At 42.9% G+C, this 23,469-nt stretch overlaps 1 protein-coding gene across 23 annotated transcripts in view; it reads right to left on the reverse strand.

Moving 5' to 3' along the window:
* The window catches only part of Ptprt (protein tyrosine phosphatase receptor type T), a 1,176,099-nt gene that overhangs the window by 103,456 nt on the left and 1,049,174 nt on the right, over positions 1-23,469 (reverse strand). For 16 of the 23 annotated variants that reach the window (XR_004119009.1, XR_004119008.1, XM_031372635.1 and 13 more), the window contains 6 exons: positions 17,844-17,920; positions 8,943-8,979; positions 7,449-7,546; positions 4,582-4,641; positions 3,784-3,900; positions 2,418-2,572 (listed from right to left, as the gene is read on the reverse strand). Coding sequence is in view for 21 of the 23 variants with exons in the window: in XM_031372635.1 (XP_031228495.1) it covers positions 2,418-2,572; positions 3,784-3,900; positions 4,582-4,641; positions 7,449-7,546; positions 8,943-8,979; positions 17,844-17,920 (544 nt within the window). In the remaining 2 variants the exon portion in view is untranslated. The remainder of the gene's footprint in view (positions 1-2,417; positions 2,573-3,783; positions 3,901-4,581; positions 4,642-7,448; positions 7,547-8,942; positions 8,980-17,843; positions 17,921-23,469) is intronic. The other 7 variants (XM_031372634.1, XM_031372644.1, XM_031372643.1 and 4 more) reach the window with 1 other exon arrangement.

Below are 23,469 nucleotides of genomic sequence, written 5' to 3' on the forward strand. Positions count from 1 at the left end.
ACAATAGGGCATAATCACAGAGTGCTGGCCTGTACTGTGCACAACTTTGGAAGGGAAAGCAGGGCAGCCTATGAAGGAAGCCCACACTGATGGTGGTTTCACACTTTACTTACCCTGTGGAAACAAATGCCATTGTCTAACAACGCAGAAACCAATGAGATGCCAAAGCAACACTGGCCATGAAGCAATGGCCAGCTGGGCCCACACCAGTGGTGGTCTGGAAACTAAACCCTTGGAAGCAGTCCTCATTCATGATAAGTTGCCATGGATGACTGAGTGCAGTCTGACTTAATCTTGCCTCAAAATACCTGTCCCCATGCAACTCCAGACCCTCTCAAAAGAATTGAACAGAACTGGCTCTGGAGCTTGGGAAGGGATATATGTCTGTGTCTGTGTCTGTATCTGTAGAGACAGACAGACAGATAGATAGATAGATAGATAGATAGATAGATAGATAGATAGATAGATAGATAGATAGATAGATAGTCCCTCATTCATTTGTTCCCCAAAGTCCCACCCTCCACTTATCTCATGGGAATGAACTGGCATCACTGGATTTGAAACTTGACTCCAATATCAGTGAATAGGGTGCCTGGTGTCAGTGACCTTCAGCTCCTGCCTCCTGGGAGAAGTTTTGAAAAGTCTGAGCTTTGTGTGTGTGTGTGTTTTGTTTTCTGTTTGTTTGTTTTTCTAGAATAAACCAGTAGTTAAACACAAGGTATTTGAGATCCTGCGATTAAATCTTGGCTCTGTTACTTACTAGCTGTGTGACTTTGGGTAAATGACTTCATCTCTTTGGGTTTCACTATTCTCATTCATAAAATGAAACAGGCCATATACCTCTTAGTATTAATAGTACAACATATGTAAATTGCATTAAATTACATTTTAGAAGCATAATGCATGTAAATTGCTTGGTTCTGTGCCTGGTTACTTACACTCCATGGATATTTATCGAGCATCCATGATGCCCCGGATTGTGCCTGGCTACTTACACTCCTCAGATATTTATCGAGCATCCATGATGCCCCGGATACCATGATCAAGAGTAGGGATAGGAAGGTTACTAAAAGACACTTACTGTCCTAAAGCATTTGTTATGCTTTGTGTGAGGTGTTGGATGATGGTGAGAGTCTGGGAGAGTAGTTTGGAATCCTTTCAGGCACTTATTGTCCATTAGCCAAGCCATAACAGCCCCAGGAGCAGGTACCACTCGGCTTAGATACCTTACAGTGACTTGCTATGGAGATGCGGGCACAGACCACCACACCCAGGACCGCAAGTGGGAGAGGGTCTCACGACTACTTGCCATTGTCTCCCTCCCTCCCTCCCTCCCTCCCTTATGATCTCTGGCTGCTGTTGGAAGATGGAGAGCAAGCTTAGATGCTAATGGGCCTTTGCTCTTTGAAATGAGAGAGAGGCAAAGCAGAGAAGCCATGCCCGATGCTCACAGGGCAGAGGTTTTGGCTAAACCCTCCGTATTTACCTGTGCAGTGTGGTTGGTTTTGTATCGGCTGCTGTGGAGAACACAAAGGGATGCCGTGTGAGGGAGGGGCTGGCTCTGAGACATTCACAGAGTCCCCCATGCCTCTTGACTGACATAGACATTGCCAAGAAGGATGAGATGACCGAACCATACAAGGTGTAAGGAGACATGCTGAGCCCAAGGTTATACTGAAACGGAGGGGTATCGGGAAGGAGGGGGATACAGACTCTGCGGCCTTCGAGTCTGGACATCTAACGTCTTCCAATTCCAAATGCCCTTGACACAATACTTCATCTCCATTTAGAAGGATCCAGTGCCACTTATGTTCAAAGTGACTTTCTAGGTCAAAGCTAAAAATTTCCTGTCTCAGTAATAAGGGAAACCTGATGCTGGCTACTTGCTCTCTATTAAAGACCCTGCAGGCCTGCAACTGATATTAAAAATAATAGGAGGAAAGAGACACACAAAACTAGGCAATTTACCAAGGTGCCCATGTCAAGTTGCTGCCAGGAAGGTCCAGACAACATGTTAACCATACCAGCTTTGACATTTCCCAGCTCTCTCTACCATACCTGTGCCTCAGTTTCCCTATCTGTAAAATGGGAGTGATAAGCATATCGCTCACCTACTAAGCATGGATGCGAAGTGAAATAATAGGGGCAGATAAAAGTGGCAGGCCTATCAGGTGCTGCTAAGCCCTGTTGTGTCCCTTGGAGTAACAACCATAATAGTAACTTAAACCATTACTGCTGTTGTTGTGGGGCCTCAGGATCCAGCTCTCTTCAGAAGGCGGCAAGACTCTGGGCCATAGGAGGAGGAGTCTTAAATTCGTAAAACCAAGACCCTGGGACAAGTTAATATCACCCTCATCCAGAGAGCAAATCCACAGAGGTCCCATTGATTATGGAATGGGGGTGGAGGTTTGACTCACCTGCAGTGGACCACTATGGGCCCGGCTTCTGGGGGATTGAGGAACTTGACCTGGCGGACAAAGCCCAGAAGGCCAGTGGCGTAGCAGGGAACACCATGGTCAGGCCAGCTGGTGAAGTGGAAGAGGCGGAGCTCCCGGATCTCATGGTAGCCTTTCTGAGGAGAGAATGGGCCTCTGTTCCTTCACCTGCTTCCTTCATTATTCTCCCAGTGGGATGAGGGGTGATGTGGGGGGCAGGAGGGGATGAAGCCCTTGCTGGGTGGATGGGTGTTAACTCACAGTAACTCTGCTCAGCTGCTTTTGGAAAATCGAAACCAGTAATTTCTTGAAATTAACTTCTTAAAAGTGAATTCATGTATTGATTTATTTTTATGTATATAAGTATTTTTGCTTGTATGTCTTCAGCAGACATCCAGAACATTTCCTAGCCAGAGCTAGGAAACATCTATTTTATTTTTCATCTCAAGTTAGGTAGTACTCACCAAAGGTCATCTTTTCCTGGATGTGTACTAGGCCCTTTGAAGAGGTGATTTAAGCCATAGTTCCTGCTCCTGGAATAGCTCATGACCTCACTGAGTTAAGGAAGGCTTCTATATGGATAGTTCTATTAGGGTGTGGTTCTCAAGACTCCTAATGCTGCAACCCTTTAAAATAGTTCCCCATGTTGGGGTGACCCTCAACCATAAGGTTGTTTTCATTGTTACTTCATAACTGTAATTTTGCTACTGTTTGATATATATGTATATATGTATATGCATATATACATATATATACATATATGTGTACACACACACACACACACACACACATATATATATATATATATATATATATATATATATATATATATATGAAGGAATTATTTAACATGATTGGAGAGGAGGAGAAATCAGGCAAATACCAACCAAAGGACCAAATTGCCCCTGGTTGAGATCAGTCCTAGACTAGACTCCCAGCCTGGGAAATGCGGGCATCTTTTTGCTCTCCACACTACATGTTTTTGACCCTTGGCCAAGGGTCCTATTCCTCTCATCCTCCCCCCGACTGGTGCCTTCTCAGTCCCAATTTTCTCTACAAATGACTTTGGCTCTAGGGGTATGTAATGGGGTACATTTACCTCTCTTGTGCCCCTGTACATTTCCTTTGGTACCATATAGCTTTCATCAGAATGTATCATATCCTTTGTCCATTACATTTTCTGTTGAAGTATGTTTGTCTTTCTAGTTGAGGAACCCATTGCAGCGTCTATTCTTACTATTGGACCATGCCAGCTGGGCACAAATCAGATGCTTGCTCTATACTCTCTGAATGATTAGACCAACCAATTGGCTTAAAAGAGGGACTTCCCACAGAAAGGGAAACTTACCTTCTGGACTGTGAAGGTGCGGATGACATATTCTGCCAGGGGCTCTGTTTCTATTAGGGTGACTTTAATGTCTCCATAGACCTCTGTGTCATCTGGCCAGTATCGGACACACTTCACCTGTGGCCGAGTGAAAGACAGGGAGAGGACAGAGAGGAGATACATAAACAGAGTGCAGAAGATGAGAAGCCACCTCCTCTGGTTTTCCCATCCAAATAAACCCAAGGGTGACTTTGGAGGCATTTCAGCCCATGGGGTACTCAGTGGTCAGGGATCTGCAAATTGCGTAGGGCCTAACTCACTGCCAGAGTCACTGGGGCCATGATCATAGTAGCACTGTCTTTTCTTACAGCTCCTTGTGATTTTTCTGGTGTCTTGCTATAGTAAGCCATCAGAAAGGACTAGGTAAGATGGGAGGTTTATCATCTCCGCTTAGCAGATGAATGATAATACTGGAGATTGGTGACTTATTCACTTCCTGCTGTGTTAGCATGGGGCCGCTGAGCATTATCATCTGAGCAAGGTTGAGAAATCAGGTGGGAAACAGCAAGGAGGGAGAAGCAGAAGCAGCTAGGAGAGGGTCCTTCTAAAGATGTGGTCCCTGGGGGCTGGAAGGAGGAAAGGCTCTTGATTGGGGAAGAGACAGAGAATCCTGAGCCCAAAGGGAAGACGTGCCACTGCTCTCTGTCCCAGCGGTAGGTGTCTATGCTAATAGCCAGCCATTCCCAAGTTTGACTCTAAGTTCCACAGAGACAAAAAGAAATCATAGTTTCCCCCTTAAAATAACAAAAGCATTATTACCATTCCGGGGGATGCAGCACGGCCTAGCGTGGCAGTTCCCACAGTGTGTTCCGCTGGGTGCTAATAGGTGTTAGGTAAACAAAATGAAAATAAAATAAAACAGAACAGAACAAAACAAAACAAAACAAAACAAGAAACAAAACAAAACAAAACAAAGAGGTTTTTTTGTGGTCAAATGAGTTTGGGAAATGCTGTTTCAACAAAGTTAAACAAGTTGCTTTGGTAAAAGATGACTTAGTTCCTCCAAAGTGCTAACGTTATTAGTAAGTGTCTTAGGACTCTCCAACGGGGCAGAGGACACAGCATTTCCCAAGCGTATTTAACCATGGAACCCTCTGCTCACTCGTCATCCTGAAGGCTAGCGTCCCTGGGAACCCACCTACGGGAATACTCAGTGCGCAACAAGGTTTGGAGGCAAATGGACATTGCTGGATTCTGAGACCTCGGAGCTAAGAACGTTCTAGAAAGAGCCTCGGACCCCTACAACTAATGAGAGCCCATACTTACCTTGTCAAGCATCGCCTATGAAATGTTCTATGACTTATTTGCGTATATGGTGTTAATTATATGTCACCACAACCTTAGAAAATATGTTCCCCCACATTCTACAGGTGAGGATTTAAATATGGGGAAGCTGAGAAAATTGTTCAAAGTCAACAGCTGGCAAGGAATGGAGTGATGAGCAAACCCAGACTGTCTGACTCATAACCAGGAACACTGCCTTGTGTGGTTACTGTGCCATAAGTATATGCAGTGTGTGTGTGTGTGTGTGTGTGTGTGTGTGTGTGTGTGTGTGTTGGCCACTAGAAGGAGTTCCATTATGAAACTGCTCTTTCTCCCAAGTTACCCGGTTTCTATTCACAGTTCAGCATCAGAATTCATTTCAAAATGTGGGATGTGCGGTGCCAGACCGGAATGCTCAAATTCCGAGCAGCTGCGGTTATTCACTAGAGTGGCAGCCTGAGGCTTATTCCCTGGGGAAGCAGCTGAAGAGTCAGAGCAGCTGGAAGTGGGGGACAGTCTGAACTGTGGGGGACAGTCTGAATAGTGGGGGTAGTCTGATCAGCAGGGTTTCACGTATTAAGAGTCAAGAGTGGGATTATAATGATTGACTTGAGTATCTACCCTTTTCCATCTACGGCTCATCTGTAAAACTAGGGAGTGGGTCAGATGGTGAATGTTCAAGGATGCTTACTCACTTAGCCCTGACCCATGATTAGCAATGAGATATCCACACCCTTTCAATACAATATGACAGAACGGAGAGCCTCTTTGGCCCCACCACTGCTGCCAGCACACCTTATCCTAATAGACTATCCATAACTTACCTGTCCACCCTTGATATAGTTTGTTTACGCTATGGGAGCCCTTTGATATTTGTACATCAGCCTTTCAACTGTGTACCCCGCCCATCCACCCACAGGCCACAGTTAATCAAAGGAACAAAAGCAAAACTGGATATAGTAGCCCCTTTCCCAAGCTCTTGCCAAGGACAATTTAGGACTGAATCTAGACAGAACAGAGGAGACAGAGGCCTGAGCCCTGAAGAACAGTGAGGGTTCATAGGCAGGGAGGAAGAACAGGCTGTTGAGAGGAGAAGACAGATGGGGAGAGAGAGAGATGTGGAGGCTGGAATTGTCAACATGAAGGGAGCCATGTTGACAGCATCACGACTGGTGGAAGGGAGAGACTAGCTGTGTTGAGGTGGGTGGAGGAGAAGCCAGTGGAGACACAGAACATCATGTAAGTCCTTGAGGTTCATCAGAAAAGTGGGAACAGGGCAGGCACTTTTGTTTGGCTTTCAAAAGGTTTTAACTTATTTTATAGCCTTATCATTTTTGTGGGTTTCTTCTGACAATTTTGTAATAAATATAATATATTCAGATTACTCTCTTCTTCTCCCATCTTTCCATCATCCCCATCAATCTGCCCTCCCAACCCCTACCCTCCTGTTGTCAGTTTGATGAGTTTTGCTTTTGTTTTGTTTTGTGACTCATGTGCTGGTGGTTTTTGTCCTTCTTAGCATATTCATACGCTGAAGGAAATAATTCAGCAGCGAGGAACAGTCTTATTTTTCATATGAAAAGGGAATACATGAAAATCTCTGAGCCTCGGTGGGCTGCACCTGATGATATTAATACATCTGATCTGCCCTGCCTGGCTGGCTCCTTCCCTTCAATGACACATTTTAGTTACAGGTCCCTCCTGCCGCCCCTCAAAGCTGAACATGCCATTTGCTTCTCAGGGACTTCTGCTTGCTTTCCTGTCCAGTCCCTCTGGTTTCTTTGCAAGTGCAAGTTCATTCTCTTCTTTTAGGCAAGACCAGGTCCTTTAATGGATAAAGAATGTTGGGCTAATGGATGAGGAGGGTAAGCGAACAAAGACTTGCAGCACCTTCTCAGAAAGCATCTTTCAAGGGGTGACCAATCAAAGATGGGTACTTAGTGTTGGCCATATTGGGCTTTGTCATAAGAAATGGCCAATAGTCAGCCTTTCGGGGTGAACAAAGACAGCCCTTTCTCTTGGCTAGACTTGATAACCGAAGGGAAGGACATGAAGATGGTTGCTGTTACAAATACGATCATAGGTCTGTAAGGTGTTGTTGAGAAAGTCCACATCTGATGGCTTTCATTTCCTCAAAATCTATGAGATGACACTGTCAACAGAGAGAAGCTAGAGATGGGATGGGTGAGCTGAAGGAATGGAAGCTGCTCCGATGTGAAGTGGGAGGAATAGCATCCCTCATCCCTATAGGCTGCTGTAAGGGTATGGTGATGCTTTGGAAGCTGGTGGCACAATGCAAGCAACAGGTGCCCCAGCATTTGTCTCCACCGCCCTCTGCCCACATGACCGAAAGGGAGGCTTACCCTGCCCACTTCCACAAGGTTTGTGACCATGACGATGCTGGCAGAGTTTTCCTGCCAGATCATTCTCCAAAAGTCCTTCACAGTCTCTTGCATTGGACCTGATAACAGAAAGGGTGATGAGGTTAGAGACTGCGGATACAAAGCAGCTGCTCAAAGGTCTGTCTCTCTTGGCTGGTCATCAAGGTTTTAGATAGGTGGGCAAGAGTGAGGCCAGAGGAGCCCCAGTGGGATACCAAGTAGCTGAGACAGAGGCTGGAGCCAAGTCTTTGGGGGGGGGCAGCATACAGCAGAGATAAGAAAAGCCACATTTTAGATGCTCGTGGTCTGCAGCATCTTCTCCATCCTCACCCTCACCCTCATGCTCAACTTAGCAGCTCCACTTTTCCCTGATTCAGCACTTTATCTGGACTGTGGTGTATATTGTGTTCAAGGGACAGCAGGATCTCAAGGAGAGCTAGCAAGGGAGTTAGGGTAGGGAGGGTGGAGCTGCCAAAAGCAAGAGGGTGCAGTGTTTTGAGTTTGACAAATGCTAGAGACATTCATCTGAAGCTTGATCAGGAAAGGAAGGATTAAAACACAGAAAACAAAAGAGAAAGAAAACAAGGAAAAGGACAGAAAAGCAAAGAGTGGAAGATAGGAGTGGACACTCCAAAGCAATTTCCTAGGAAATGATTCTTAATATCCTGGGTCTTCATCATTTTTAAAATTACAAAAACAATTTATGTATTTGAAAGAAAATTTGAATAGTATTTTTTTCTGTGTTTTTCTGTGTACAAATGTATTTGCTGCAATAAGTACCAGGTCTATCATAAGTATTTTTTTCATGTCCTCAAAAATGATATTTTTCATAGTTACAGAGTTTTCTATAACATGGAGACACTGTATGATATTTAACCAACCTATCTATTATTGGGCATTTAAGATTTTCCCACTTTTTCCTATTACAGATGACACGATAACATTGTGAAGAATGCTTTTTATATATGTCGAGCTCCACACGTGTAATTATCTGCAGGGCTTCTCCCGTGGAGGCTTTTAAAGGCATCATCAATTTTAAACCTTCTGATAGCATGCTGCCACACTGCGTTCTAGGGCAACTGGCTGCATCTCTTTTGTAGACAAGCACTCGCAAAATGGATGGGGACCTCTGCTGGGTGATCCATTGAGGCTTTTATCTTCTGGCCACCCATGCATGGTCTCTTGTCTCATACTGATATAGTGACAGCTCTTTCTGCTGCCATTCTAATCTGGACTTGTCATGACCTTGCTTCCCAAGGACTTCTAGAGGCCAAGCTACCCTGTCTCTCTGGCTTCTCTGATTGCAAAAGCTCATCCCCTTCCTTCAGGGGAAGCCAGGTCACTAGGGGAGGAAGACTTTCATGAAAACAGAAAGAGTGGATAGCAAGGCTTACTTTGATTTTATTTTTAAGTCCCTTTGCTTTGATATCTTTGATGATATCAAGAGTGACTCAAGAGTCACTCCAAGACACTTACCTTGGGTTGCAATGTAGTGCCGGGGTCGGTGGTACCCCTGGATAATAGGAGAAAAACACAGTGAAGGGTTTCCACTCAAAGCTTGAAAACAACACAACATTAGTACACATCTCTTCCTAGATACCTGGTATTCTCATAGGCAATATGAGGATAGCATCTCAGAGGAGTATTAAAGACCATAGAAGACCCTGTGTGTAAGGCAGAGACAGTTAGCATTGGCTGTTATTGTGATGACCTATGAGGGGCCCATATAGGTGTTCCACAGGCATTCCTTAAGCTTTTGCAACCCAAAAATACAGGAGAGAAGGTGTTCCAGGTTTATGGTGCACAGCAACTACCAGCAAGTCTTTTCTGAGCCATAGTCATATATAGATCCCAATGTTAGGCTGAGCACGGGCACCTGGAGTAGGAAACAGAAAAGGCCAGTTCTTTTTCTGACTGCACAGTGTTAACAATCAGAGAGAGGAAATAGGAAGGATGTTACATCACTTCTCTCTGGTGATAGCAAAGTTCTGGGTGCAGAGGGGACCCTGTGAAAGTGTGAGCTCAGAGAGTCAAGAACTAATCCGAAGACCAGTTTGTGATTTCCCTAGCTATTTCAAAGTGCTCCCCTAAGCCCTGTTGTGCTCTGGCATGGAGCTAACTTGGTGCTTCATAACATCCCCATCATGAGGGAAGAGGTTGTAGATGATACTGTCTTCATTAGGAGTGGAACGGAGGGAGGGGCTCCTTTGTTACAGAGTAACAGTGTTGTTTCTAGTGTGTTATATTGAAGAAAAGCTTAAGTTTAGTATCAGTCATTAAACATGCTTAGCATTTAGTGACTAGATGGATTGGTGGATAGAGACACAGTTAAATTTTCTTGGTTGGGTCATATGTGTGTATGTGCGTACATATTTGAATGAATTGTGAATATATGTGTACATGCATATTACAGTAAAAGGAAGATTCTGGGTGACTTCCTTAGTAGCTCAGCAGCCTAATTTTTGGAGACAGAGTCTTTGACTGAACCTGGATTTCAGGGATTCACTTAAGTTCTCTGTCCAGTGAGCTTGAGGCATCTTTCCATCAACTTTCTTTCCCTGCCCCAGTGCTAGGATTTTAGATGGTCACTAAGTGCCCAGGTTTTACTTGCATTCTAGGGGTCTGAACTCAATTCAAATGACCATATGGCAGGCACTTTACAGGACAGTCTTAGACAGAATGAATTGTTGTTGACTGTCTTGGAACACACTTCATACTTAGGGTTAACTGTCCCTGAACAGCATAAGTCCTAAAGTTTGAATAGATGTTTCTGTTTACACATTATAAAATTATGTTAGAGAAGCTGAGGTGTCTCAAGTCTTCCATGAAGAAGTGAGCCAGAATTCCCTAGAGTTTTTGATGGCACCTCTGAAGCCCTGGATCCAAGTGATGACTCAAAAATTAGTGTATGGGTTCCCTTGTACATTTGAAGGTCTTACTATTTCATTCATTTGGTAAGTATTTGGAAGATTTCTCCCAATTTCTCTTCATACTTTATCTGGAGTACCTACTACCACTGACTCAAGACCAACATCAATGACAGTAAACTCTCTATACAATAGTTAATCTTCATTGTCAACTTGACTGGATTGAGAAATGCTTAGAGGATCAATGATACCTGCTCCCCCAAGTAAGTCTGTCTAGGGTTAGTTAGATCATGAAGGCTCTGGCCCAAGGAATGGAGTGACTTCTGATAGATTTATAATGTAATCATGTTATTTGGAGAAAGGGAAAAGTAGGAGGCCAGGTCTAGTCGGTGGAACTGGGAGAGTAATCTTGGGGACTCCATCTTGTTCTATCCTGTTCTGTTCCTATCCCTTAGTTTCTCTGCTTCCTGGCTGTGATGTGAACTGTTATGTTCTGCCATACCATCTTGTTAAGACAGATGGATTGACATCTCTGAAACTGTGAGCCAAAAGAAATACTTCCTCACTTAAATTGCCTTACTCAGATACTTAGTTATAGCAAGGAAAAAACCCAACTTACATAGTTAGAGTAACCATACACTACGATTACTGCAAGTAGTCCCATATACTTAATGAGGACACTCAGTTGACACAACTGACTTCTATAGAGATAGAAACTATTCTCCAGGAGCCTATATAGGCTCAGAGCAAATAGAAAATAAGTGAGTTATGACAAACCAACCAGAAAGATACAACGTGTGGGTTATATGTACCATAGACCAGCTCAGTTGCCTAGATTTGAATCTTGGGCTCTGTCTCAAGGACAACTTATTTAATTTCTTTGGGTCTCAGATATTGTTATAAAAGTCTGTCAGGCTATTTAAAATACATTAAATAATATTTAAAAAGTTAATATGTAACAGTTCCTATAACATATATTAGACAAAATTCTAAGATTTCACATTGTGTCTTTGCTATTATAACTATATCATTTCTCATTTGGCGAACATTTATTGAGACCTCTTCCATGATTAACAGTGCATACTGAATGCTTAAAAGTTTCTGGGCAGATGAATCCTCCCTTACTAGGAGCACAGAGCCCTCCTCCAAGAACAAAGCAATGGGAAGGTGCATCTGTCTTCCCAAGTCAAGATGGACAGGGCTATGACGGCTGGATAGAAGAGTTAGATTCTGAGGACTTGGAGTAGGTTTAGAAACAGAAAATGGCTCCCTAAAGACTAGAATGATGAGGTTTCTTGTGTCTATGCTCTTCTGCCAGTTATGTCACCAGCTGTTCTCATAGTCCTCCATCCCCCCCCCCCCCGGCCTGGACCATAGCATCAATTTTCTGTGTCCTCCAAGAACCCATTTTTACTTCTGAATCTTATCTGCTGTCTGCAATAGTGGGCTTCTGGTACACACCCGTGGGTGTTGGTTTTTTGAGTCTGCACTGACTCCACTGTGCTTGCACAGCAGTTTCTCAGTGCTTCACGTTAGAGCAATCACATATCTCATCCTCATCTTGAACTTTTCTCCCATCTGTCTCTCTGTGTCCACTCCCTCAATGCATACATCCTATGCTCCAGCTTCATGACCCAGAACTTCAGATGAGACCTCTTCCGTGATACAGAGGGAACTTCGTCATCATGATGTTCCTTTCTTGTGAGAGATTCCACATGGCTTCACATATGCCCAGCGAATACGGGGATATGAACAGAACTAAGAGCTTTGGGATTTTTCTACTCCTCGGTCATGAGACACGCCACTCAGAGCTGGGTGCAGCTTTCTGCAAAGGTTGGTCAGTAGGATGCATGCCTAAGACCAGTCTTGCCTTGGCAAAGACCTTGGAGGAGACTAAGGTTTGGAAGATTCAAATATACTTAAAGGTTAATGGTAAAAAAAAAAAAAAATTCTGGGCAAGAAATTCACACATCAATTGTGAGGTTGGGCTTCTGAGTCTCACTATTTTGTGCTTTTGTTCGTTTTCATACTCATTTCAGACTCAGCTAGCAAGCACCACAGGAGCATCTTCTACTATACACAATGCTGAAAACACAAAAGTGAACCAGATAGATGTGAGCCCTCCTTTGGAGCAGCTCACAGATACCTACAAACTGGGCTATGAACTTCTGAGGGAAGATGTGGGGCTCTGGAGAGCACTCATGGGAACTGACTCAGCCATGAAGGCAAGAAGGGTGTTCCCTGAGGAGGTGATGCTTTAATTAACTTCTACTTTGGGCCTCTCGACATTGACATTCCTGAATTCCCACTTTGGGCTTTTAGTCTGCCTAACCGGACTTACAGCTGCTCTTCAGAAGCAGTAGGGACATTTGTCCAGAAGACCTAGCAGCAGGCCACTTTGCCTGTTCCCATATAACGAAGTGTTTTTTCTCTCTTACTCTTGGACTTTTGCTTTACTTCCAGTCCCTGAGACATCACTCATCTGATCTCTGTCGGCTTCTCTACTCCACTTCCAGTTTGCTTTTTACGCTTCCTTTTTGTATATACGTGTGTTTGTATGTGTGTGCACAAGTGCGTGAGGTGCATGCGGATATGTGTGAAAGTCTGCAGAGGACAAAGGTTGATGTCAGAGGGCTTTACCAGTGAAACTGGAGATCGCTGACTTGGTTAGACTGGCCAGGAATCTCCATGGAACCTGCCATCTCTCAGTGCTGGGATTATAGCAGTGTTGTCAAACATGGATTTTTGTGTGAATGCCAGGGATTAACCTCAGGTTCTCATGGCAAGCACTTTACCAACTGAACCATCTCTCTAGCCGGCTTGCCTTCCTTTTCTTCAAAACATGAATCACCAGATGGCTTATTCATTTACACCCTTGTCTATCTCCTCCTATCTTATGGCTGTTCAACAGTACAGGGCAGGGCTGAACCTGGCTTGCTCTCAAGCACTGAAATGTTTGTCTTGGCTGCCAACCTTGCTAAACCCCACTGAAAGCATGTGCGCCACGTGCCTGTTCTTATGCTGCATCTCAGCAAAAAGACCTTCTCTGGACTCCAGAAACCCACAAAGTCCCCAGAGGGGAAAAATTCAAACCACAAGATTCCTCAGCAAAGGAGATAAAAGGAAATGTATTGCTCAAATGGGTCTCCTCTGGGGATTTGCCAAGAGCGAGTGCAGAAAACTTCCTAACCTTAAAAGAACTTTCAGTTCATTTAAGTCCCACCTACACAGCACACAGAGTGACTGCAAACCAGCACCGGGCCTGCCTCCATCTGCCTGTGAACAATTGGAAGGAGGTTTGCATCCAAAATACATTTATCTCACTCTGTACTCCTGCATCTGTTACTTACTGTGGACCTAGCTATGATATTTATTTCCAGGCTGGTAATTTATAACAGAATCAAGTGGCCAATACATTTTCCGGTATGCAAACAAACATGCCAGTGGTCTGGTTTCAGACAGCAGCATACCACGGCCTCCAGAGGCTCTGTCATGGTTGGCCTCATCCTGCTCATTTTCTAAAACAAGAGTCATTTTAATGAATCGTCAAGATTAAATTGTGGAGAAGGGACCCTTGCTCGAATAGCCAGCTCTTGTCTTTGGGCTGGTGTGGAGACCAGGGTAAAGCAGCAAAGACTAGATAGCTCATACCCCCCTCACCTCCCACCTTGACTCTATTTGTTGGCTATCACAAATCCCCAGGAGACCACAGGAGTATAGTTCTACTGGAATTTCAGGTAGGCTCACAGTTAATGAGATTTTTTCCTTTTCCTGCCCCATATTGGTAACATCATAAGAGGCTACTTGTGTTCCATGTCTTTTTGTCACCATGTTTTCCCCATTGTCTTTTTCACACTCTGCTCTGTGACACAGGAGGTGACCATGTTGGAGATCGTTTCCAATGCTTTGAATTAATCTGGCCCCCAATACCAGGAATCGGTATGTCCAAATGATGTGGGTCCTTGTCCCCAATTGGCTTTTGATTGATTAATAAAAGAACCAATGGCCAATGGCTGGGCAGATAGACTGAGGTGGGACCTTTAGATTTGTGAGGGCTAGGAAGTGGGAAAAAGGAAGGAGAAAATCGCCATGACTCTTGGGTGGGGTTGGGGTGGAGGAGAAGGATGCGGCATAAAAGCTGCAGGAGAGAAAGCTAATCAACCATGTAAGAATTCGGGTAAGTGATTGAGACTGGGGTAGCTAGGGAAGGCTTAAGGGGGCCCAGCCTTTAAGATAGTCACTGCATATCAAAAATTAACTGAAGTATGTGTGTGTGTGTGTGTGTGTGTGTGTGTGTGTTTCATTTGTGAATCCAGATAGCTCCTGGGCAGGTGTACACATGCAACCCACTGGGAGCCAAAGTGGTTTAGCCAAATGACAATATTAATTGCAATGTAGGTTCCCATATCTTCTGAGTTCTATGGGGCATTTTCTAACCAGGAGAGGAAGCAAAAGCTTAGAGGCCAGTGGGAGGCTGGGGCATACACCCTTTTGGTTTCTTCTTTGCCATGTCAATAAGGGCTGGCTTCTCCTTGGCAAGAGTAAGACAGCCTGATCCTTACAGTATCCTTACAGATCTATTCCATTTATAGCTACCCTCTTATCTAGCTACACAACTCCTGAGATCTCTGCTATCTGTAGCCTCAAGATGCCCCACACAGTCCAGTTGGTTAATCTGCTTTAGTACTATTCAGACTCTTATTAAATATTTCTTGGTTGATACATGTGAGCCAGCTTATTTCCTCTTAGAACTCTAATAGATACTTTATAGTAGTTACCATATACTTGCAGGCTGGCATTTTTTTATTGCATTATGCAGCTATCAGAATGAATAAATACTTTGCTCATAGTCACAAAGCTAGTCATCAGAAAGGCCTGTATCCAACAGGCCCAACAAGAATGGGATTCATGACTATAGTCTCATTAGTCTTTGATGCTAACCACTGAGACACAGCTCAGGGCCTGACACTGCCTATTAGGACTGCATGTGGTAGAAACATTTGGCCTCTCGGTACAGTCTACTTCTTATAAAGAGAGGGAGGGGGCTGTGCTGTGTTCTTGCTGTGCAGAGAATTAAAGTCTAGCTGTGTGACCTAGGGCAGTGCGCTTCACTTCAACCCCTGGTTTCCTGTCTTTAAAGGCTAGCAAAAATATTTCATAATGATATAACAGGACAGAAATTGCAGACCTGATTAGGACTGGTACTGTAGAATCACTTGCATTTAAAGCAATTTCATTTGTTGCCTATACGACATGAAAATTTCTCTGTTTTACATGTGGTCAGCCATTCACTGTACTGTGGATTGAGTAAATATCTAGAAAAAGCATGTTTATGGAGTTTCCATTTAGATATTAAATGTTAGATAGATATGGCAACTTGGGTACATGAGACTATGCATGTGCTATATCCTTAGAACTGTAATATGAACTGACCATAGTCAGGGTGGAGAAGAAAAGAAAGGAACCAGTCAAACCTGTACCAACATGTGCTAACTGAGTGTCCACTAAATGCAGGCTATGGGATGATGTCAGGGGTAGATGTAGAACCAGAAGATTGAGCACTGGGTTGGGACATTCAGCTACAGTTCATACCCAGGTTGTGTTCAACTACCTGACATTGGACAAATTTTTCAACTTCTTTAAGTCTGTTTCCTCATCTGCTAAGTGTAAATGCTAAGAACCACGGTGAAGTGTTACTAAGAAGGCTTAGTAATTTGGCTCACGTAAGGCACACATCACAGGCCAGGAGTGACTCATTAATAGGCTACCACCATTGTCCCTGATAATATTATTAGAAGAAACAAGAGTTTGGCACTCCTGATTTAAACTGTAGCTCCTCTTCTCTTACCACCATTGGCTGTGATTCTGGATATGTGAACTAACCTTGAGAGACCCAGCTTCCTCTTCTGGCAATGGGTACTTAGAGGTATTTATCCAGTGCGGTTGAGTTACTACTTAGGGTGACATACTGGTACATAAGAAGCGATCACTGACTCTTAGGTTACTGTAACCCTTTCTTGCACAGCTGGTTCTTTGTCACTTTCTGAGACAGAACTGAGAAGTCATCTCCTTCAAGAAGCTTTTCATCAGACTCCCTCTCGAGGCTTTGGTCTGACAGGTCTCTTCTGGGAAGTTTTCTTTCCTCATCTGACCCCTCTTACCAAACGAAATCTTTACCTGGAATGGCAGTATTTCTAGCACACAGTGGAAAGTCTGCTTGGTATTTGTGCAATGATTATTAGAAGGAAAGGAGCTGAAACTCAAACTGATGGAAGCTAGAGGTGAGGACAGAATGTGGTCATGAAGGAACACAGATCAGAGGCTCCGTAGCTTTCCTCTTCCAATCATCCCTGGATCTCTTATCAGTCCCTCATAGTGAGAAAGCTGCTTTTTAAGGAAATGCTTGAAGGTGTTTGAACATGGGGGACCCCATTCACTACTGAGCTTTATAATTTATCTGCTATTGGAGGAAAAGTAGATCTGAGAGAGAAGAGCCTGGAACTAACAACCAAGTAGGAGAGAAGCTGTCCCTGCATTCCAGACACTACCAAGAAAGAGACTCAGATCAAACAGGAGCTGAGAAGCATGTGCACAGAAGTGAAGGAGCCTACAGAAGCACAATGGCCACTCTTACCAGGTGGACATCCTAGCATTACTGATCCAAGCTGACATCTCCAGGTCTCAGCTCAGAGCCCAGAGACCTTGAAGAACGACTTAAGAGATTCCCACTGATTCCCTCAGACTCTCAAATATATTTATAGACCAGCTATGAAGTACAGTCACATATCTCGTGAATTTTCTTATAACATAGCCTAGCCAGATGGTTTATTCGTTCAACAAGTAGATGAGCCTTGAACCTGATACTTTACCCTACACTTTGCTTTCAGAGTTCAACCTCGTAAGCCATCAAGGATCTCATGCCATCCTCATTTTCCAGTATTCCCAGTGCTTACTTCTACTACCCACAGACAGAGATGCTGCTTAGTTCTTTCCAGGTGCCTTCCTCTTGGCAAGAGCAGTTCTCTAACCAAAGGACCATCATCCCTCGCTTTGATTTTGAGGTTTATTTACACCTGAAGCTTTGGCTCACATCATTTTCTGCATTCCTGATGGAAGATGTGATAATTTCCCAACTCTGAATCCTGACAGTATTTTATCTGAACCTATACCAATCATCACATTCTAGCTTACCTAGTTTACCACAGACGTGCATAGCTTATCTCTCCTGGTGTTTTTGAGGGTAGAGACCCTGACATTTTTAGCTTTGTGGACCTCACAATATCTAGCACGTGATGAAAACTTTGAACATTTTGTTGCATCTGTGGTTGTACCTTCAAGTGAATGACTTCGTAGACAGACACATACAAATTAATCCATGGGATGAATACACTACTTTGGACATCTTTTGACTACCTTCTAGTAGATAGTTTAAAGCCTGCCTGTAAGTGAGGTCTTGAGCCTGAACAGTCAACTCTAGCCCATAGCTTCTTAGCTCCAGCAAGATACTCACATCAATGTAGTTGGCATTGATGTAGTCTGAGTGAGGGTCTCCATCCAGTACCAACAGCCTCACTCGGGAGTGGTCATCTGTAGAGAAGACAAAAAGCAGGCAGATGAGAAACTATGGGGTGAGGAGTCCGTATTTTTCTCCTTTAGAGTTGCCTCCTATTAGTTACTGCATACCATGTACCATGCCATTTCTCACAGTTATGCTATCTACGGATGAGGAAGTAGAAATGCTGAGAGGTGACAGATCTGAAAAAGGACCCCTTCTCTACTTCCTATTTCGATTATGTTTTCATCGTTATCTGAACAGGTGTGTCTCCTGCTTCCTATTTCTTAGTGATTTCATCATTAATTTGGGAATGGAAATGCCTGCCCCATGGGACAAAATAAGAGTGGGTGACCTAAGTACACCCTGCACATAAAGTCATGGAGTCTGAATGAGTATGCTCCATTTACATGCTTTTTTAAAAACAGCAAGTTTCCCTGTTTACCATGGACACAAACTAGTTCATGTTGGTCTCTTGGAACACTGGTATAAACAATTGTTGGCAATGTATTGTTATCAATGCCATCATTAAACTTAGGACTGAATCATTAGAAAAGAGGTCATCAATAGCTAAAAATGATGTTACTGAAGATGCCTTTTCAAACACAATGTAGACGTAAATAAGATATACTGGCTTTAGTCAATAGCATGCTTGCTTCAAATAACACCAAGTTAAAATCACTTTAAACAGTCCATCAAAAAAGGCCAGATAATCCTTTGCAATTAATTAAAGTCAATCCTGATATGCTAATATACACATGCTAAGGAACATCTTGATTGAGTCTGCTGGGAAGGGAAGATGCTCAGTCTGCTACCTGCATCATTGTGAATCTGCTATTGTATACCTCACCCCCAACAATTCCATCATACTCCAGGGCAGATACAGGGATCACAGTCAGTGGAATAGAGAGGTATGGGCATTCTAAGTCCCTCCTAGGGTTAATGAGGACAACCAGCATTTCCTTGTGGACATTTATAGTACTCCTCAGTTTATAAACACAACTATTCAAGTTTCTTGAGATAGGTGCTTTAGCTACCTTGTTTCTTGTTCCATCCCCTGAATCCCTAAAGGGGATTAGCACACAAGAGGCATTCATTGAGTATCGGTTAGTGTTTAAGTGAATGACCTCATTGAGTGTTCCCAGTGACCTCAGAATGGTGTCCTTAGTTCTTGTTACAAACGAGCAAATGAAGATTCTTAAAATCTGGCCATATGAGCACTGAATAATGGAACATAGAAAAGTTGGGGGCCTGTTAACTCTGAGTTCAGATGCTTCTATTCAAAGGGCTCCAACTAGGAGCTAGAAATCTTTTGAGTATTCACAGTCAGGGATAACTGGAGAAGTTGTTAGCTAAATGATGGAAGAAACTTTTAAGAAGTAAGGTAATTTAGAAAGGCAACAAGGGGTCCCTCTTCTTGGAGGGCCAGATGAACAGAGACATGGCGTGACATTTTCAGAACTCAAGAGTTGGGACAACTTGCTATGACTAGAGCTACCATGGATCTCTAGGGCAGGAGTTGGGTTCAACTCCTTATTATAGGGAGGATAATCTCTGGTTGTAAAGAAGTCATCTTGTACAGATCAGCTCCTTGCAATGTGACATCCCCTAAAAGGCCAGGAATTGGTCCAGCTATGAGCAAATCAGGTCATGGACTGGTATAAGACACTATTCATGTCTATTAGCTCAGAATCAGTTATGAGTACCAACAGGCAGCAGTTACCATGCTTGGATGCCCTTTTCTATTCTCCAAGGAGGAAAACTTTCAGTGGAAGCCACTAGAAGGAGGAGTGAATAGGAGACAACTCAGAGTGGGCATGAGATGGAGATGTGGGGTATGGGGTGAGGAGAGTTTAAACTTAAACCTTTCCCAAAATCCTTAGAAATCCTCAATACTAGATACATGAGCTTATTCATTTTCCTCTCAAATAGTTCTTCATCTCACTGTGGTCACAGTGATATGCTATTAGGATTCTGACTTTACAGAAAGGAAGTAGGGCTCACAGAGGTTAAGCACTTCCACAGGTCATGTAGCTACTCTCTAAGGTCCACTCTGTTCTACAAACATGTTGTACTACTGTCCTGGGGAATTCCAAGCCTTCTCAGAGGTAACTACTGCTGGAGTCTGTGCAAGTGAGTGCTCCCCAACCCCCAACCCTCAGTACCAAAGAGAGGAGGACTTCCTGGAGATGACCATTCAGTAGGACTGAGACCTGATTCTGACCCAGACTATCAAGCTCTATTATCAGCAGTTACAGAATATGAAAGCCTCAGAAAAGGAAAATGTACATTCTGTTTCCATTCAATGTTCTTATTAATGACTTAGTGGTTCAAAATCTTTTTTATTTATAAGACTGATGAATTGCCTGCTATGCTAAGGAGGCAGATCAAAATCTCCTTACTTACTGAATTATGCTTGCCTGGAGACCATAACAGTGGGAACAGAGATTCTGGTTTAAAATGTTGAAAGGATATTTTTTAATGATATATATATATATATATATATATATATATATATATATATATATCAAAAATCATTAGAAACAAAGCAAAAGAAAGAAACTATTTCTAGTCAAATATCCTTAAAGATAAAATGTGTCTCTAACCATCAGGGTATCTACCAGCATTTGCGTTTATTTATCAAGAGCATATTTGTTGAGTACCTACTATGTGCTAGCCTAGTTGGAGGTACTACGAAAGAGTTACAGCAAGTGAGCTTCATCCTTAAGTATTTGGGGCAATTTTTTCAAGGAAATGAATCATGCATAGAAGCAGGACATCAAGGTAGAGAAAGCAAGGAGTAGAGAGCTCTGTGTACTGAAATGTGACTGAGGAATTAAAAGTGAGGAAGGTTTGATCTGTGGCCATCAAGGAAGTCTTTCTCTTAGAGGAAACCATGGAAGAGGGGATCCCAAAAGAGCCAGGGCATTGCAGTAGGTTCAGTGGGGGCTGGGTTGTGAAGAGTCTTTTGTTCTGGGATCACTGATTGTGAAGGGGAACAGTAATAGGGGAGACAGAGAAGAAAGCCAGGTTAGAGCAGAGTGTTCTCCACATCACATTAAAGCACTAAGACTCAAGGATCTAGGGAAAGGCCAATTTAAACAGTGAAACAGTACATATACAACAGTGGCAAAAGAACACAGTATCATCAAATACTTGTCCATGCTTGGATCAGGAATGCTCCCCCATTCATTGCTGGTGAAAACGCACAGTAGGACCAACTTATGCAAGATTAAGAATTCATTCACCACATGATCCAGTAATTATATTCTTTGGTATTTACACAATGTACTGCAATCTTGTGCCTACATTAAAAGCTCTACACAAATGTTTACAGAAGACCTAGTCATGATTGTAAATACATGGAAACAACCAAACATATCCTCAGTAAGGGAACTGGATAAATAAAGGGTGATATAGCTACATGCTGGAATATTATTCAGTGATAAAATGAAATGAATTTGCATGTTATAAAAGACATGGTAGAGACTTAAACCCATATTGTTAAGTGATAGAAGCCAAACGGGAAAGGTTGCTTTGAATGTTGATTCTACATATGGTTCTAACTATATAGTACTCCAAAACACGGAAAACAAACCAAACCAAAACAAAAAAACCATGGAGTCTATAAAAACCTCAGTCACTGGCAGAGGCTTAGAAGGAAGTTTAAATAGGTTGAGCAAGGGGGACATTTAGGGAAAGGAAATTATTCTATAAAATACTATAATTGGAATATATGCATTTTCTGGAACTGAACAACACACAAAGCAAGCCCTAATGTAGATTATGAACTTGAACTAATAAGAATGGACCAATGTTGTTCCATCAACTGCAACCAATGTTTTGCACTAATGTGAAGTGTTGAAAGGGGAAAGAGTATGGAAGTGGTACGCAATTCTGTACCTGCCATACTGACTCTCTATAAAGCTAAACATTGCTCCTAAAGAAATAAAGGGTTGTGCCAGGCATACAGTGAGAGGGATTCAATAAATGGAGGTTTGGGGCTGCATATGAGGTACATGGTGGGGTGACAGTAGTGAAAACCTAGAAAGCTGATGTTTTCCCCTCTGTTCATCTGCCCAAAGACAAATCTGTGATGCATGCGTTCCTTAGAGGACACAATTCAGATCCAGGTCTACCAGAAAGGCAATGCGAAGAGTGTCAGTGGCCTCATGGTTTATTTATCTGTTCTGGAAAATGCTAATATTATTCTGTGTCCCTTTCTTCTTCTAACTTTATGTAATTAGAAAGATAAAAATTCTGTTTACTCACATGCACATAGAGAAAGATGGGGCAGCCAACGATGGGAAGGAGCTTCTACAAGGTAATTTACAAGCAGCCCAGAATGTTCATTATGCTCTATCTACATTTTGCAAACTAGAAAAACAGCTAATTTAGCATGCAGTGTTTGAGAGTCAAGACAAAGGGAAGAGTTATGAAGAGTCATGTGGAAGAGCAGAAGCTCCCCAACTGTGAGGGGAGATGGAGGTGCAGGAGCCTGGATCCCCTAGGTTCCCTGAGGAGGTGGGGAGGGGAAAAGAAATAACCATTGGTAGATGGTAGAGAGAATATGAAGGACTTGGAGATATCCCACGAACACAGCTGCAGGGGTGGGAGGACCTAACCCTCTGCCTTCAATCTATCTGTTTCTTTATTGCTTTAGAATGTGGACCAATAGTATGCTGACAAATGTTTTATAAACTCTCTAAGGGAAACAAGTTGTGATATATCATAAGTACTGATTTCTGGGGTGTAAATATTCCACTATCACCAATTTCAAACTACAGATACACCAAAATGATGTTGAAATTATGTTCACTGACATGAATTAGCTAGAGTATATCACTACCAGAGACTCTTATCACACCCCATAGAGCCACACATGCTTAGATTGCCTGCGAACCTACTGTCATGGCATTTTCTTCCCTCCACACACTGCTCTGATAACTTGGCCTTTTTAAGTTGCTCACACTGTGTTTGTTCTGGTCACAGACCCCTTACACGTGCTAAGGCACACACTGATCTAAGGTAGTGCATCAGGATCAAATTCTTCCTCTCCTCATGGCTGAACCTTCATCATACTCAGTCCCAGCCTGTCCTGTCCCAAGACTGACAGACAGTTCTTATCTTTATTAGAAGAGAGCTAAGTTTATCAGATTGGCTGAGTTGTGAAAGCAGATCCAAGACTCCCCCACTGCCCAACTATATCATCATACCACTTGGCTTAGGTCATAACATTCCTTGATCCTTGATTTATTGAACTATAACCTCAAAACCATATTTTCCTGCATACTTGTAGGAGAGATGAGATGAAACCAAATATAACAACTAACATTCTATAAGAATCAACACAAATATATAAAATTGGCTTTATTATTATTATTATAGACCAAGTATAATCTCCAAGTATGATCCTTAGAAATACAGATCATTGGACCCAGACCCAGATTTTCTGAATCAGAAACTTCAAGTAAGACTGGGCATGGTATGTCTTAATAAGCTCTTCACATGATGATGGTGCATGTCCTGTTTTTAGCATATAAATCTCAATGTTCGGTTAATCAGCATAGGCTTGTCCTCAATG

This window comes from Mastomys coucha, unplaced genomic scaffold (assembly GCF_008632895.1).
Source record: "Mastomys coucha isolate ucsf_1 unplaced genomic scaffold, UCSF_Mcou_1 pScaffold15, whole genome shotgun sequence".
In the NCBI taxonomy this organism is placed as follows: Eukaryota; Metazoa; Chordata; class Mammalia; order Rodentia; family Muridae; genus Mastomys; species Mastomys coucha.